This window comes from Microcaecilia unicolor, chromosome 12 (assembly GCF_901765095.1).
Source record: "Microcaecilia unicolor chromosome 12, aMicUni1.1, whole genome shotgun sequence".
Taxonomy (NCBI): domain Eukaryota; kingdom Metazoa; phylum Chordata; class Amphibia; order Gymnophiona; family Siphonopidae; genus Microcaecilia; species Microcaecilia unicolor.
The window spans coordinates 113,078,151-113,096,697 of NC_044042.1; the positions used below are offsets into that span (position 1 = coordinate 113,078,151).

Sequence of the window (18,547 nt, forward strand, 5' to 3'; positions counted from 1 at the left end):
AACCTCACTATCAAGAAACCTTGTCTTCCCTGTTTGGGCGATATCTTTGCAAGATACCTTATTCCGAACCATATGCTTTTGTGCGACTGTCGGCCTCCCCCCCCCCCCCCCCCTTACTGTCGGCCTTCCCCTCCTTGTTTTCTAGCAATCTCAATGTAAAGGGACTTCTAATGCTATGTAAAGGGACTTCATCCCTTTTGGACAGCTTTGTCTTTGCCATATTTTATTCAGGTCTTTGTATTTCTCACATCGACCTGAATAAAATATGGCAAAGACAAAGCTGTCCAAAAGGGATGAAGATGGCTTAGTTGAAAAATTGTTTGCTTTAGTAATAGCCAGGACCTTAGCTTTAGAAGCCAATATTAATCCCAAGTTATCTCGGATTTTGCAGATTGAATTTATTAATTCAACAACCAGTTGTAAATCTTTGTCAGATATTCTTTCAAATTAGTGACTGATTGACCAGAAGCTGAATATCATCATCATATGAATAAGTAATCTGGCCATCCCTAATGAGTTTACCTACGTCGATGTTAAACAATGTTGGTGAAAACAGAATCTTGTGAGTTGGAATGCATGGCTAGCAAGAGACCCTCCTGGGAAGAAAATTAGGATATCATGACAATGTCAGAAAGATTAAGGAGAAAGGCTGCCTGACGATATAAACACAGGCCAAGCTCATTAGTAGTCTCACCTTGCCCAAATACAAGGTGAATTATAACTGGCCTTGATCACACTACACATTCATAGCCGAGTTTAGAACTAATGTTATCTTACCTCCACAAGATGGTTGTCTGGACCATACAGATCTTTATCCAGCTCGATCACTAAGCTCTTGAAGAAAGAAGAGAATTTCCTCTTCTGTTTATTCGCCTAAAAAGCAAATGGGGAAAATAAACTAAGGAGAAAATGTCACGTTGCTTACCTCTGTCATACTAGTTCAAGTTCATTTATTCTTGACATACCGTATCATAAGTATATACCATCTGAGCAGTTCACAATAACAAAATAATATAAGAAGGAAAGTAACTACAATAATTACAGGACAGAAAAGAGGGAGAGAGAAAAAATACCCACACCCCACATTTCAAAATTAGGTGCTGAATCACATGGCTGTCTCAGCACCTAATAAACATATTCATGATGGAATATTCATTCCAAGTGATTACTAGCATTGAAACTTTGCTAATAGAGTACACATGATGGTCCAATACAGTTGAAAATTACTGAAACAGGTTATCTAATAAAAATGAATATCTAATAAGTTGGTACTATTAGTTGGCATCTGTTACTACTGCCAGGTATTTCCTGAATACCCTTGAGGTGTGGTAGCCGTGTTAGTCCACTTTTAAAGGTAATCAATAGAAATAAAACATGGAAAAGAAAATAAGATGATACCTTTCCTATTGGACATAACTTAATACATTTCTTGATTGGCTTTCGAAGATTGCCCTTCTTCGTCAGATCAGAAATATGCAAATGTTGGTAGATGACAGTATATATATGAGTGAAACATCAAAGCATTTCAGTGACAGTCTAACAGGATGGGGGTGGATAGGTGAGAGACAGGGAGATATGCATGGAGACAGGAGGGTGCCAGATATGTCTCCATGCATATCTCCCTGTCTCTCACCTATCCACCTCCTGTTAGACTGTCTATAAAGCGAATTGCCACGTTTCTAATCATGTCTTCCTTACATCTTCGAGAAGCTTTCCCTCCACTCTCAGCTCCCAGGAGGCCACCTTCTCTCCTTCCTCTCCTTCTGGTTTGCCTGGAGTGAAGGTATTTGAAATGTAAATTCTTAACTTGCGCTTTTGCTGTGGATTAAAAAAAGAAACCTTCTCAGTTTCTCACTCTGATAGTACACAGTAAACTGTGCTTTACCCCATTATCACTTAGCATGACATACCCCAATTATCTTGTGTTTTATGTTGCAGCTCGCTAACAAAGTGTTTTAAACATTAAAAAATAATGGTAAAGTCCAAAAGGGCACTCGGACTGCAGGACTGATTATACATCTATCATCTTGACAAAGTGAAGTTTCTTACCTGAAGCAGGTATTCTCCGAGGAAAGCAGGCTGGATATTCTCACATGTGGGTGACGTCACGTCAGCCCAGAGGATTTTCTAGCAAAATCGCAAAAGTCTCTTCTAGAGTGTTCCGTCGCGCGAGACGATCATATCTCGCATGCGCGCGCACAATTTCCCGCTCGCCGCACAGACACGCTCCTCAGTTGAATCCAAAAGATGAAAGAAAACAACTCCAAAGGGGAGGTGGGAGGGTTTGTGAGAATATCCAGCCTGCTGTCCTCGGAGAATACCTGCTTCAGGTAAGAAACTTCGCTTTCTCCGAGGACAAGCAGGCTGATATTCTCACATGTGGGGTATCCCTAGCCCCCAGGCTCACTCAAAACAACAAACAGTGGTCAATTGGACCTTACAATGGCGAGGGCATAACAAAGGTTGACCTGAAACAAGAACATCTAACTGAGAGTGCAGCCTGGAACAGGAGAAAAATGGGCCTAGGAGGGTAGGAATTGGATTCTAAACCCTAAACAGATTCTGCAGCACCGACTGCCCAAACCGACTGTCGCGTCGACTGTCTTGCTGAAGGCAGTAATGAGATGTGAATGCATGGACTGATGACCACGTCGCAGCCTTGCAGATCTCTTCAATAGTGGCTGACTTCAGATGAGCCACTGACGCAGCCATGGCTCTAACATTATGAGCCGTGACATGGCCCTCTAAAGTCAGCCTAGCTTGGGCGTAAGTGAAGGAAATGCAATCTGCTAGCCAATTAGATAGGGTGTGTTTCCCGACAGCAACTCCCCTCTTGTTGGGATTAAAAGAAATAAACAACCGGGCGGACTGTCTGTGGGGGCTTGTCCGCTCCACGTAAAAGGCCAATGCTCTTTTGCAGTTCAAAGTGTGCAGCTTGCTTTCGCCAGGACTCGTGTGAGGGCGGGGAAAAAATGTTGGCAAGACAATTGACTGGTTCAGATGGAACTCCAACACCACCTTTGGCAAAAACTTAGGGTGCGTGCGGAGGACTACTCTGTTATGATGAAATTTAAGATAAGGAGCATGAACCACTAGAGCCTGAAGCTCACTGACCCTACGAGCTGAAGTAACAGCCACCAAGAAAATGACCTTCCAGGTCAAGTACTTCAGATGGCAGGAATCCAGTGGCTCGAAAGGGGGTTTCATCAGCTGGGTGAGAACGAAATTGAGATCCCATGACACTGGTGGAGGTTTGACAGGGGGCTTTGACAAAAGCAAACCTCTCATGAAGCGAACAACTAAAGGCTGTCCTTCTACACGTTGATGGTAAGCACTAATCGCACTAAGGTGAACTCTTACAGAGTTGGTCTTGAGACCAGACTCTGATAAATGCAGAAGATACTCAAGCAAAGGTCTGTGTAGGACATGAAAAATGATCTAGGGCCCTGCTGCCACACCAGACGGCAAACGTCTTCCATTTAAAAGAGTAACATCTTTTAGTGGAATCTTTCCTGGAAGCAAGCAATACTCGGGAGACACCCTCAGAAAGACCCAAGGAGGCAAATTCCACGCTCTCAACATCCAGGCCATGAGAGCCAGAGACTGGAGGCTGGGATTTTATTTTTATTTTTTGTTACATTTGTACCCCGCACTTTCCCACTCATGGCAGGCTCTATGCGGCGGGCAATGGAGGGTTAAGTGACTTGCCCAGAGTCACAAGGAGCTGCCTGTGCCTCATTCTGAGTAATAAGGGTTGGAAAACACTCCAATCTCCATGGTTCTTCGGAGGACAACTCCAGAAGAAGAGGGAACCAGATCTGACGGGGCCAAAAGGGCGCAATCAGAATCATGGTGCCGCGGTCTTGCTTGAGTTTCAGTAAAGTCTTCCCCACCAAAGGTATGGGAGGATACATGTTCAGAAGGCCGGACCCCCAATGCAGGAGGAAGGTGTCCGACGCTAGCCTGTCGTGGGCCTGTAGCCTGGAACAGAACTGAGGGTCCTTGTGATTGAATTGAGTGGCAAAAAGATCTACTGAGGGGGTGCCCCACGCTCGGAAGATCTTTCTGGCGACAGCCATGTTTCAGTGACCACTCGTGAGGTTGCATTATCCTGCTCAACCTGTCGGCCAGACTGTTGTTTATGTTGGCCAGACTGTTTACACCGGCCAGATAAACGGCTTGGAAAAACATCCCGTGTTGGCGAGCCCAAAGCCACATCCGTATGGCTTCCTGACACAGAGGGTGAGATCCGGTACCCCCTTGCTTGTTTGTGTAGTACATCGCAACCGGATTGTCTGTTTGAATCAGAATAATTTGGTTGCATAGCCGATCTCTGAAAGCCTTTAGAGCGTTCCAGATCGCTCGCAACTCCAGGAGGTTGATCTGAAGAAGCTTTTCCTGAAGACACCAAGCTCCTTGAGTGTGAAGCCCATCTACATGCGCTCCCAATCCGAGGAGGGATGCATCCGTCGTCAGCACTTTCTGTGGCTGAGGAATTTGGAATGGGCACCCCAAAAGCAGATTGGATCGAATTGTCCACCACTGACGTGAATTCCAAAAGTCGATGGACAACTGGATCACATCCTCTAGATTCCCTGCAGCTTGAAACCACAGGGAAGCTAGGGTCCACTGAGCCGATCTTATGTGAAGACGTGCCATGGGAGTTACATGAACTGTGGAAGCCATGTGGCCCAGAAGTCTCAACATCTGCCGAGCTGTAATCTGCTGAGACGCTTGAACCCTGGAGACTAGAGACAGAAGGTGGTCCGCTCTTGGCTCGGGAACATAGGCACAAGCTGTCTTCGTGCACAACAGAGCCCCAATGAATTCCAATTTTTGAACTGGGTTGATATGGGACTTTGGGTAAACCCTAGTAGCTCCAGCACTTGAATAGTCATCCGCATGGACTGTAAAGCCCTGTCGTGGGAGGTGCTCTTCACCAGCCAATCGTCCAGATAAGGGAACACATGCACTCCCAGTCTGCGTAGAGACGCTGCAACAACTGCCAGGCACTTGGTAAAGACCCTGGGCGCAGACTCCAAGCCAAAAGGCAGCACACAGTACTGAAAGTGCTGCGTTCCCAGCCGAAACCGCAGATACTTCCTGTGAGCTGGAAGTATCGAGCAGTGAGTGTAAGCATCCTTTAAGTCCAGAGAGCATAGCCAATCGTTTTCCTGAATCATGGGGAGAAGGGTGCTCAGGGAAAGCATCCTGAACTTTTCTCAAACCAGATATTTGTTCAGGCCCCTTAGGTCTAGGATGGGACGCATCCCCCCCTGTCTTCTTTTCCACAAGGAAGTACCTGGAATAGAATCCCAGCCCTTCTTGCCCTGGTGGAACGGGCTCGACCGCATTGGCACTGAGAAGGGTGGAGAGTTCCTCTGCAAGTACCTGCTTGTGTTGGGAGCTGAAGGACTGAGCTCCCGGTGGGCAATTTGGAGGTTTGGTTTCCAGATTTAGGGTGTATCCTAACCAGACTATTTGAAGAACCCACCGGTCGGAGGTTATCAGAGGCCATCTTTGGTGGAAAAAATTTTAACCTCCCCCCGACAGGCAGATCGTCCAGCACGGACACATTTATGGTGGCTATGCTCAACTGGAGTCAGTCAAAAACCTGTCCCTGGTTTTGCTGGGGAGCTGCAGGGGCCTGTTTGGGCGCATTCTGTTGATGAGAATGAGCGTGCTGTGGCAGAGCCTGAACCGGCTGTCAAGAAGTAGGAGTGTACTTACGGCCCCTAGAGGCGTAAGGCGCACTTCTCTTCCCCTTGAAAAACTTCCTGGATGAGGAAGCAGATGCAGAAGGCGCCCGGCGGGAGAGAGAGTCCATAGCGTTATCACGCTGATAGAGATGATCAATCAACTCTTCGACCTTCTCACCGAAAAGATGATCTCCCCGGCAAGGGATATCCGCAATTTTCTGCTGAGTTTGTTCCTCCAGGTTAGAGGCACGCAGCCATGAGAGTCTGCGCATCACTATACCCATAGCAGAAAATCTGGATGTCATATCGCAAGTATCGTAAATGCCCCTGGACAGGAACTTGCGACACTCCTTCTGCTGCCTGACCACTTGGCGAAAAGGCTCGGCTTGCTCCGGTGGGAGTGCATCAACCAAGCTTTCAAGCTGCCGCACTGAGTTCCGCAAATGAATGCTCGTGAAGAGCTGGTACGACTGAATTTTGGAAGCGAGCATGCCAGACTGATACGCCTTCCTCCCAAAAGAATCTAAGGTTCTATGCTCTCGCCCCGGGGGCGCTGAAGCAAAGTTCCTAGAACTCTTAGCTCTCCTGAGAGCGGAATCCACCACCGCAGAGTCATGAGGCAACTGAGGCCGGACGAAACTGGGTTCCCCGTGGATCCGATACTGGGATTCAGCCTTTTTGGGAATAGTTGGACAAGAAAGAGGCTTCTCCCAGTTCCTCATCAGTACTTCCCTGAGTGTATCATGAAAAGGAGCTGTGGTAGAAGACTTAGGTGGAGATGGATAATCCAGGACCTTGAGCATCTTGGCCCTGGGCTCATCCACAGTCTCCACAGGGAAGAAAATGGCCTCAGACATTTCCCGCACAAAAGATGAAAAAGAGAGGCTCTCCGGAGGGGAGAGCTGTCTCTGAGGTGAGAGGGTCGAATCAGATGGAAGACCTAGAGAATCCTCGGCAGAGAAAATTCCATGACCCCCATTCTTCATCAGATGAGGCAGAGCAGCCCGGATCCGAGCCCGTCTCGACACAGAGGAACGGTGACCTCGATGACGGTGTCGAGAAGTCGATTCCTCAGGAGACTCCAGTGAAGCTTCCTCCACCGAAGCCAACGGAGAGTCGACCCGGGAGGCAACTGACCCCAATACCAGAGGCGGTACCGGAGAAGGAGACCTCACCACCGGCAAAAGGCACGATGCTGCAGAAGCCTCCGGCACCGTCGGTACTGATACCTCCGGTACCGGGCGCAAATGGTTCAGCACCGCTTCCATGAAATCTGGAAAAATAGCCTTGATGCACTCATCTACAGAAGTTGTCGGGGAAGGCTGCGGTGCCGGTGTGGGCGTCGGAGGTAGAATCTGCAGAGGCTGAGGAGCCGGTACCGGACTGCCAGACGACCTGACGTCGATACCTCCATAACAGAGGGAGAGCGATCCTCTCGGCACCGATGCTTCTCGGGTACCGAATGCCTCGATGACCCGGAGCTTGCGGTACCGTGTCAAGAAGGAGAACAATGACAGTGCTTCTTGGCCTTCACCCGACGCCCGTCATCGAGACTCCTCGGTACCGGAGAGGAAGACGTGGAATCCACACATTTCCTCGGGGCCGGGTCCAATAGAGGTCGGTCCCGGGGGGGCCTGCAAAGCAGGAGGCGCCGAGGCAGGTGGAGACCCGCTCGATGCATCACTTCTCCCAGCGTGCATCGGTCTCTTGGCAGCCTGTACCCGGTCTCCCGATCCCAACGCTGCCCTCAACGTCGACGGTACCGATGTCGAGGTACCGGACCCAAGACCTCTCGAGAAAGTTGAGTGCAGTTTTTCATTTTTAGGCACAACTTACAACTTTCCTGAAGATGGTCGGGCCCAAGGCACTGAAGGCACCTGGAGTGTGGATCAGTGCCAGAGATGGTCCGGTTGCAGCGGGCACATGGCTTGAAGCCGCTAGGCGTCTTCGATGACACCGTGGGAAAAATCACCTCCGCAAAATCAAAGGACGCGATTGTGTCAGAAAAACAGACACACAAAAAAAAGGGGGGGAAACCCGATTGAGCGACCTAAGAACGGTCGCACGGAAAAAGAAAGGAAACTTTGTTAAAAAAAAAAAAGCCTTTAGTTCGTAGTTTTTTTCGTTTTCCAGGCCTTCGGAGTGGAAGTTCTGTTCTCTTCTTCAAACGAGTTCGTTTTACCCTTTTCGGGTGTTGTTTAAAAAAAAAAAAGCCTTTAGTTCGTAGTTTTTTTTCGTTTTCTAACACCCGAAAAGGGTAAAACGAACTCGTTTGAAGAAGAGAACAGAACTTCCACTCCGAAGGCCTGGAAAACGCAAAGCGCTGAAGACAGAACTCTGTGTCTCCTCAGACGCAGAAACTGAGGAGCGTGTCCGCGCGGAGAGCAGGAAATTCTGCATGCGCAATGTGATCGTCTCGCGTGATGGAAAGCTATAGAAGGAACTTTTGCGATTTTGCTAGAAAATCCTCCAGGCCGACGTGACGTCACCCACATGTGAGAATATCAGCCTGCTTGTCCTCGGAGAATAACTTGCTCTAGGGTCTAACTAACATTCACCATCCAAAAAGAAGCACCACTAAATAGCAATCTGTAGTAATCTCTCTGGTTCAACAGTACTTCTTGCCCCAGCTGGTCCAAAGTTCAGGAAACCAAGTAAGTAACCTAGTGTGCTACTATACTGGTTCATGTCATTATTTCACCTAGGGCTCTGTTTACTAAGCCGGGCTGTAGGCACATCGACCTCTCCTTCCCTTAGTCCATTCTCTCAACCCTCCAACCCCTGCCTCCTTTTCTTCCTTTTCTGAAATCACTGAAGAGGAAACTACACATCTTATTTCCTCCTCGAAACTAACTACCTGTTCCTCTGATCCTATTCCCACCCATCTACTTAACACTATCTCTCCTACTGTCATCCCGTTTATCTGTCATATCCTCAATCTTTCACTGTCCACTGCGAATGTTCCTGATGCCTTCAAACATGTCATAGTCACTCCACTCCTTAAAAAACCTTCATTGGACCCTACCTGTCCTTCCAACTATCGCCCCATCTCCCTCCTCCCTTTCCTATCCAAGATACTTGAACGTGCTTGTTCACCGCAGTTGCCTTGACTTTCTTTCATCTCAAGCTATTCTTGATCCACTTCAATCTGGCTTTCGCCCCCTTCATTCAACTGAGACAACACTTGCTAAAGTCTCCAATGATCAGTTCCTAGCCAGATCCAAAGGTCTCTATTCTATCCTCATCCTTCTCGATCTATCTGCTGCTTTTGACACTGTTGATCACAGCCTGCTCCTTGATACGCTGTCCTCACTTGGATTTCAGGGCTCTGTTCTTTCCTGGTTTTCTTCTTATCTCTTCCAGTGTACCTTTAGTGTATACTCTAGTGGATCCTTTTCTACTTCTATCCCACTGTCAGTTGGTGTACCTCAGGGATCTGTCATGGGACCTCTTCTCTTCTCCATCTATACTTCTTCCCTTGGTACTCTGATCTCATCCCATGGTTTTCAGTATCATCTTTAGGCTGATGACTCCCAGATCTACCTCTCCACACTAAAAATCTCAGCTGAAACCCAGGCCAAAATATCAGCCTGCCTGTCTGACATTGCTGCCTGGATGTCTCAGCGCAATCTGAAACTAAACATGACCAAGACTGAGCTTCTTATCTTTCCCCCTAAACAAACCTCTCCTCTTCCCCATTCTCTATTTCTGTGGATAACACTCTCATCCTTCCTGTCTCGTCAGCTCGTAACCTTGGGGTCATCTTCGACTCCTCCCTCTCCTTCTCTGCACATATTCAACAGACTGCTAAAACCTGTCGTTTCTTTCTCTATAATATCAGCAAAATTCGCCCTTTCCTTTCTGAGCACACCACCAGAACCCTCATCCACGCTCTTATCACCTCTCATTTAGACTATTGTAACTTGCTTCTCACACTTAGCCATCTCTCTCCTCTTCAATCTGTTAAAAATTCTGCTGCACGACTAATATTCCGCCAGTGTCGTTATGCTCATATTAGCCCTCTCCTCAAGTCACTTCACTGGCTTCCTATCCGTTTCCACATACAGTTCAAACTCCTCTTATTGACCTATAAGTGCATTCACTCTGCAGCTCCTCAGTACCTCTCCGCTCTCATCTCTCCCTACATTCCTCCCCGGGAACTCCGTTCACTGGGTAAATCTCTCTTATCTGCACCCTTCTCCTCCACCGCTAACTCCAGACTCCGTTCCTTTTATCTTGCTGCACCATATGCCTGGAATAGACTTCCTGAGCCGGTACGTCAAGCTCCATCTCTGGCTGTCTTCAAATCTAAGCTAAAAGCCCACCTTTTTGATGCTGCTTTTAACTCCTAACCCTTATTCACTTGTTCAGAACCCTTATTTTATCATCCTCACCTTAATATTCCCTTATCTCTTGTTTGTCTGTCCTAATTAGATTGTTAAGCTCTGTCGAGCAGGGACTGTCTCTTCATGTTCAAGTGTACAGCGCTGTGTACGTCTAGTAGCACTATAGAAATGATAAGTAGTAGTAGTAGTAGTTTTAGCTCAGCAGAAATGCCAAAGAGTCAGGGAAGATATATATTTAGTTATAATAAAACATCTCTGTCACAGAGCACACCGTTAAAGGTTTCTTGATTGCTTCTTGTATTTCCATCCTTTTTCTAGCAATTGTCTGATCCAGTTTCCGCTCAAAGGCAAGAAGATCCATGTAGGCTTGAGACTCTGGAACTAGCTCTCGGATCTGTAATGAAAACAAAGGGAAGTGAAAAGGGATAATAAGCATTTTGGAAGTGAAAATAACAAGTACAAAAGTTGTTTGGGTATTTCAGTATAGATGACTTTTAGAGGGCTATGTTGAAATTCTGCTTTCCTCTTACCCCCGTTCTTTGCTCCTTTTCATCCAGCTCTCATTAGGAAGCCATCATGCATAGTTTCTCTCCATATACCTTCCTATCTGACAGTAAATAGACAGGGCCTCTTTCCTTACATTTCCCATTAAGGGAGCCTTCAACCACAGCCTCTCATCTTCACAAAGAAGAGGCAAGAGATGAGAGAGGGAAGGACCGAGAAAGGGAAGAACTGATGGGAGGAAGCAAGGGGAAAAGGGGGAAAGCTCAAACAGTAAGGATCACAAAGGCTGAACCAGAGCCCACGAACATATAGAATCTTGTCTAAAGGAACAAGAAATTAAGTCTTGCCTGATAATTTTCTTTCCTTTAGTCCTACCACACCACTCCAGAACCAGAAGGTTTGTGTCTATCTACCAGCGGATGAAGACACAATAAAGACTTGAGAACCTTACCATACAAGGGCAGCTTCAGGTCTTTGGTATTTTGAATGAGAAAGCAATGCAGATGAGGAATAGAATTCTGAAACAATTTGAATTGAACTGAAAAACTAAAACAAATGTAACCCTTCATGACTAAAATTTGTAATAAAAGAAATTACAAACTTGTATAAACAACAGAAACCAATAATACAGTAGTCAAGTGGGATTCTGGACTGGTCCAGTGGGACTAAAGGAAAGAAAATTATCAGGTAAGACTTAATTTCCTCTTCTTTGTTGTCCTTACCAGACTAAGCAAGAGTCCAGATCTTGTGGGAAGTATCAAAACAATCCTTAAAGTGGATGAGAAATAGAAATCCCTGCCCAAAGTACTTCTGTACCACAGTTAGCCTCTGCTCACATACCCACAACCAATCTGTAATGCTTAGCAAATATATGACGTGATGACAAGATATCCACCCTACAAGTATCAGCTGGACTCACAGCATGAAATTTGGCCCTTGAGGTTGACATTCCTCTTGTAGAATGAGCTCTTAACCCAATGGGAGATTGTTTTCCCTTAGGAACATAGGCAGACAATATCCTTACCTTTATCCAACAAGCAATTGTAGCCTTAGAGGCTGCATGTCCTTTATTTGGTCTGCCAAAAAGAACAATCTGTTTTGTTGAAGTAGTTACTTCAAGATATTTAAGAAGGAATCTAGCAAGTGTACTCAACACTCTTCCTGCAAAAGGAAAGAAGAAGAATGACCGAAAAAGCTATATGGAAACGCCCACTACTGTAAAATGGAGACAGGGTAATGCTTGTAATTTTGAAATTCTGCATGCAGAAGAGATAGCTAGGAGAAACACTGTTTTGAGAGCAAGATCCTTCAGAGTAGCTCTTAAGGCTCAAATAGAGGACACTTCATTGCTTTGAGCACTAGATTTAAATGCCACTCTGGACATGAATAATGAGTGACATGCTTGAGAAAAATGGACCACATCACAATGAACCACCAATGAGGTTTTATCCAAATATCCTCAGAAACAGGCCAACAATGCAACTTGAACCCATTGAGGAACCTAATTCTATGAAGCCCATCCCAAAGAAAGGCCAATATTGGGCTCATTTTCGAAAGAGGACAACCATCTTTCGACATAAATCGGAAGATGGACGTCCTTCTCCCAGGGTCATCCAAGTAGGTATAATCGAAAGCCGATTTTGGACGTCCCCAACTGCTTTCCATTGCAGGGATGGACAAAGTTCAAGGGGGCGTGTTGGAGGTGTAGTGAAGGCGGGACTTGGGCGTGCCTAACACTTGGACATCCTTGACTCATAATCGAAAGAAACAAGGACATCCCTGATGAACACTTGGAAGACTTTACCTAGTCGTGTTTTCTCTTACGACCAAGGCACGAAAAGGTGCCCAAAATGACCAGATAACCACTGGAGAGAATTGGGGATGACCTCCCATTACTCCCCCAGTGGTCACTAACCCCTCCCACCCTCAAAAAATATCTTTCTAAATATTTTGTAACAGCCTCTATGCCAGCCTCAGATGTCATACCCAGGCCCATCCCCCCCTACCTTTTATGTTTGTGGAAGAAACAGCAAGCCTTCCAAAACCCACCACAAACCCACTGTACCCACATCTAGGTGCCCCTTCACCCGTAAAGGCTATGGTAGTGGTGTACAGTTGTGGGTAGTCGGTTTTGGGGGGCTCAGCATGCAAGGTAAGGGAGATATGCACATGGGAGCAATTTCTGAAGTCCACTACAGTGCCCCCTAGGGTGCCCGGTTGGTGTCCTGGCATGTCAGGGGGACCAGTGCACTACAAATGCTGGCTCCTCCCACGACCAAATGGCTTGCATTTGGTCGTTTCTGAGATGGACGTCCTTGATTTCCATTATCGCCGAAAATCAGAAACAACCAAGTCTAGGGACGACTAGATCTAGGGATGACCAAATTTAAGGATTTGGATGCCCCTGACTGTATTATCGAAACAAAAGATGGATGTCCATCTTGTTTCAAAAATATGGGTTTCCCCACCCCTAGATCGGGACACTTTGCGAGGACGTCCTCATCAAAAATGGACGTCCCTTTCGAAAATGCCCCTCTATGTGAACTATTGTTTCTTTACAGTGAGAGATCACGATTCAAAAACACACAAAATCCGTGTGCACAATTGAAAGCAGAACACTTTCTAGTTTAAAGCAGAATGACAGATCCATGATTTTCAGTTATGAGAAGGTTTTGAAAAAGAAGGCCCTCTCCTGTAGAAGGCATAAGGTAAAATTATGTCTTACCTGATAATTTTCTTTCCATTAGTCCCAACAGATCAATCCAGAGACGAGTGGGTTGTGTCCCTCTACCAGCAGGTGGAGATAGAGAGAACTTCAGAGTTTACTATATATAGACACGTGCAGCCATCTTACTCTCAGTATTGTCGATACCAAAGCAAGTGAAAGTCAAGCAATCCACCATCACAGTTCACTCCTGTCTCAAGAACACCTTTGCAGGCTCTTCCTCCACCGCACCAGCGGGAGAGAAAACACCTAAGTGTCAAATTGTCAACATGAGAGTAGACCATGCTTCGTAGTTGTCCATCAGTATCCAACGATCCCTTAAGAAAGAGAGAACCTAGTGGAACAAAACAGGAACAAACACCCCTCTGGTGACTATGTACCTTAAGCCACCACACACACAATAAAGGGCGGGCCTCTGGATTGATCTGTTGGGACTAATGGAAAGAAAATTATCAGGTAAGACATAATTTTACCTTCCATAGCGTCCCACAGATCAATCCAGAGACGAGTGGGATGTACAAAAGCAGTCCCCAAAGTAGGGTGGGTTCCCCAGACCAGTAAAGACTCCCAGTAAAACTTAACCGAACCCTCAAGACGGAGAACGGGCATACCCCAACCCCCAAGAGGGCTCACAAACATCAGATACTAATCACGATATGCCCCAGAACGTGGAACCAGAAACCACCAACGCTAGAGCAGAGCATGGTACCAGGTTCCGAAAACAGCGAAAGCTGGACATCCAAAATCTGAGGAAAGGTGGTATGCAACAAGAAGAGAGAATTTCTCCACGCCGAACCTATATAAACATCTGCAAGCCTGAACACACAGCGAAGCAGTGCAATTCAACGTAAAACCGTATACCTGTGCCCAGAAAGGAATCCAGAAGCCAAGCCGCCTGAGGGACGGTGCGAGTGTCAAGGAGAAGAAAGCTGCGCTCAACTTGCAGCGATAGAGCAGCATTCAACATGCCGCAAAGAACTGCGCTGAAAAGCAGCGATAGAACAACGCACAAATGCAGCGATGGAGCTGCGATCCATGTACCGCAAAGAAGTTGTGTACAGGGATGGAGCCGCGCTCCGCTTCCCAGGATGAAGTCACGCTAAACATCCAGCCCAGAATCCGTGCCCAACCTACAGAAACGGAGATGTGCTCAACGGAACACGCTGACGCTGAAATCTAAATGACGCGATGGAGCTGTGCTCAACAGAGAACAATAGAGTCGATCCCAATCTGTATCAATAGAACGGTGCCCAACATGTCGCCAAGGAACTGCGTACAACTTACCGCAAAGAACATAGAGAAACTGCTCAACATGCCCCAAAGCAACCATGCTCAAGATGCTGCAACGGTGGTGAACTCAACATGCAGCAACAAAGCTATGTTCAACATGTAGGAACGAAGCTGTGCTCAACCTGCATGAAAAGAGCCAAGCTCAACATGCCACAAGGAAGCTGTGCTATGCTCAACATAGAACAAAGAACACAGATGGAGATCTGGAAAACAGCCATAAAGGCACTGCCAGGTGAGACTTGGCATTTATCCCAAGCTCCAGAGGAATATGAAAGTAACACTGAACTAACCTCCTCAAATTAAAGGAAGCAACACACAGCCACAAGGCAGAAAGGAAGAAACAACTTGCCAGGCCAAAACGCAAAATGAAGCCGGCCTCTAAAAGGAAAGTGATTAAAACCAGCTAATGGAGAGAAGCCAAGCAAATCAGAACCTCCCTATGTCAAGGAGAAAAATACTGTTAAAAAAAAAAAGAAACAAATAGCAGGGGCTTCACCAGCAAATGCCAGGAGCACCAAAGACCCGACTCCTGAAAGGGAACTGCCCAGCAGCCGTAAAAGACTGACAGTCAAGAAACATACACCGAGCCTGCAGCCTACATGCAGCCAGCGAGAGACCCCTTCAGTTCGAACTGACAGGAGAATACCTCCAAATCGCAAAGGTACCGATCCCAGAAGGACTCAAGACCAGAATTAGACGACGGAAGCGAAAATGAAAGAAACTTCGCAAGCGCTCCCTTAGACGATCTTACCTCAAGCAGACCAAGCTGGACGGCCTGAGCCAGAGCCCGGACAACTGCTTTAGCTGAAGCAAGGCTCGCCGGACTGATCCGAGCAAGGCTCAACGTTCCGATCCGAGCAAAGCTCGACGTTGAGATCCGTAGGCCGACCTGACAGCCTGAGTTGTAGCCAGGCCCTGGGTCGAAGAAATCTTAACAGCCTGAGCCCGTACACCGGTCGTAGCCAGAGGAAGGACGCCGGCCTGAGCCGGGATTAATATGAATTGCTTCAGCTGAAGCAAGTTCGCCGGCCTCAGCCGGGATAATATGAATTGCTTCAGCCGAAGCAAGGCTCGACGGCCCGATCCGAAACAAGACTCGGCGGCCTGAGCCGAACTCAGGCTCGATGTCCGGAGCTAAGGCCAGATTCCATGGCCTAAACCGGAGAAACGCTCGACGGCCTGAGCCAGAGCAAAGCTCGACGGCCTGAGCCAGAGCAAAGCTCGACTGCCATAGCCAGAACAAAGCTCTACGGCCTGAGCAAGGCCAAGAAAGCTCTATGGCCTGAGCCAGAGCAAAGCTCAACGGCCTGAGCTGGAACAAAGCCCGACGGCCGGAGCCGGAGCAAAGTCAGCAAAACTTGACGGCCGGAGCCAGAGCAACGAGCCACTGTCTAAACCATGTACCGTGTTCAGTTTTCCCTGAAAATAAGTTCCCTCATCGGAAAAACTGAGCTGGAGCAAGGCTCAACGGTTAGATCAAAGGAGAAGCTCGATGGCCTGACCCCAATAGAGGCTTGGCAGCCTGAGCAATGGTTGATGATCTGCGCCAGAGTAAAGCTGAACAGCCTGAGCCGTAACAAAGCTGAAGCAAAAACCTACTGCCGCAGCAGGAGCAAGGCCCAACGGCCTCAGCCGGAGCAAGGCCCGACAGTCTCAGCCGGAGCCAGGCCCGACGGCCTCAGCTGGGGTAAGGCCCAGCAGCCTGAGCAAGGCCCTCCATCCACATCTGGAGCAAGGCCCGACGGCCTCAGGCTGAAGAATCCTCACCAGCCTCAGACTGACAAAGACCCGGCGGCCTCAGCCAGCACAACACCCAACAGTCTCCGCCGGAAAAAGGCCCTAAGGCTTCCACTGGAAACCGACAATTTCAGCTGCAACAAGACCCAGATGGATCAAATCTATCCGCTCTCCTGCACCACTAGCATCCCCTGACGTCGCCAACCGAACGCGCTGTCCATCAACAAGGGAGACTACAATAGACAGGAGCAGCTCCTGAGTCCTCCAAATAGGATAAGACCCAATACCTCAGACTGGGAAGAAACCAAAGCTACTTGTTAGCCAATGAATACAGACACAATGACACACAGACCGACAGGTCCCTTGTGCAGCCTTTCAACCCACCCCTAAGGATGGTGACGAAGGACGATAGCACGCACCAGAGACCTAGAATGCAGCTTGCGGAAAATCCAGCCGCCTGAAACAGAAGAGCCCACATAGCCAGAAGGGAATTAACCAAGGACTAGAGAATCTAAGACTCATTCTCAAACACCCAGAGCCTGTGCTGAAGGAAGACAGGAAACACATGTAAAATTATAAAGTCTACTGAGGCTGTGCTGAACAGTTCCAGACAGCAAAGATGAGGAAACAGACACTCTGCCTCTAAAGGAAACCTGCAGAAAATAAAGAACTGCAGTGGAAAAAGAACAGGCCTTCCAGCAGCATGAAAACAGAAAAAAATAAACCCCTAGAAAGACCCAGAGGCCACTCAGCATAAATTAGAGACAAAAGGGCCCCGGGCCCCCGCAAGAAGGGCCAGCAACATGTACAGCCCCAAGGAAACCAAGAAATCATAGATAAGGCAAAAACCTTCATCGACAATAGCAGGAAGCATATAACTCTCTCCTGCTGCCGCAGTCTCGAAAACCGAGACCCGGGAAAACGCACCAAAGAAACAAGGAGCCGCCCCCAGGCTGTCCCCGCTAAACACTGAAGAACTCCACGTCAGAAAAACAAACAGAGAAGCGAGCGGTTTACCACCCACACTCCCTTCTCCCCAGGCGGTCAACGACCAAATTCCGGGCAGGACCCAAATCCTACCACTCGGAGCACTTCCCCGCTGTGACTCCAATTACGTCCGGGAAACAGAACCGTCTGAAAAGCGCGAAGGCCAAAAGCCCAGCACAAGATGGCGACCGCTACAGCGAAAAACCCGCCAAAACCAATACCGCGGACTAAAATTATAGCGGAGAGCATCACCCCCGCTTGTTAAAACCTGAAAGATCCCTGGAAACTCGCAATCTCCCCCAGAACCACGCGAGGCCCAAGCTCCGAGCACAGTTCTCTGCAATAAAAGAAGTAAGAAAATGAGCCCAAGGGAGGAAATACCAGCTATTGCTGTATCCACACAGAGCTATCACCATCTCTGCTACTTCATTCGGCTGTGCATCCCATTTTTGTGTTTTTTTTTTTTTTTAAGACAGGAGTGCCAGGGAAGCCATAACTCAGAGACAAGTTATCACCACAGCATGGAAGCAGCGCAGGGGTAGGGGAGGAACCTGGCCCACCAGGTGTACCCCTTACTGGCTCAATCTGGCCACGAACCCCTAGCTCAACAAAACCTAAGGGAACAGGCGAGGAGCAGATTTCAAAGTGCTCAACAAAACTTGAGGGAACAGGCGAGGAGCAAATTTCAAAGCGCTCAACAAAACCTGAGGGAACAGGCGAGGAGCAAATTTCAAAGCGCTCAACTAAACCTGAGGGAACAGGCTAGGAGCAAACTCAATCCAGAGAGCTGCACAGGATGTGTCCATCCACCTGCTGAGATAGAGAGAATACTGAGAGTAAGATGGCTGCACGTGTCTATATATAGTAAACTCTGAAGTTCTCTCTATCTCCACCTGCTGGTAGAGGGACACTTAACCCACTCGTCTCTGGATTGATCTGTGGGACGCTATGGAACGATTGATCGATCTTGAGATTAAGTAGATCCACAATCAATTTTTATATACCACTAAATTCCCCTGAAGGGGTCCAATGCGGTTTACGATATATAAAAAAACTTAAGAACACAAATTAATAAGTCCAAGAGCACAACACATCATACAGCTACCTCTAGTCTTTTTTACAAAAGGCCACCTAATTGGATTCCATCCTAACTCCCCTAAGGGGGGGGGGGCATAAAACCCACAGACCCTGCAGACGAACTGAGAATATGGACATAAGAAAACACATCAAATTAATAATTAATAGAGAGTTTAGGCCAT

General features: G+C 47.5%; 1 protein-coding gene across 1 annotated transcript in view; it reads right to left on the reverse strand.

The window, feature by feature from the left end:
* SMARCD2 (SWI/SNF related, matrix associated, actin dependent regulator of chromatin, subfamily d, member 2) overlaps positions 1–18,547 on the reverse strand; it is a 234,228-nt gene that overhangs the window by 52,887 nt on the left and 162,794 nt on the right. The window contains exons 4-6 of the mRNA XM_030221750.1: positions 10,317–10,439; positions 1,699–1,818; positions 778–873 (exon numbers count right to left, since the gene is read on the reverse strand). Coding sequence (XP_030077610.1) covers positions 778–873; positions 1,699–1,818; positions 10,317–10,439 — 339 coding nt within the window. The remainder of the gene's footprint in view (positions 1–777; positions 874–1,698; positions 1,819–10,316; positions 10,440–18,547) is intronic.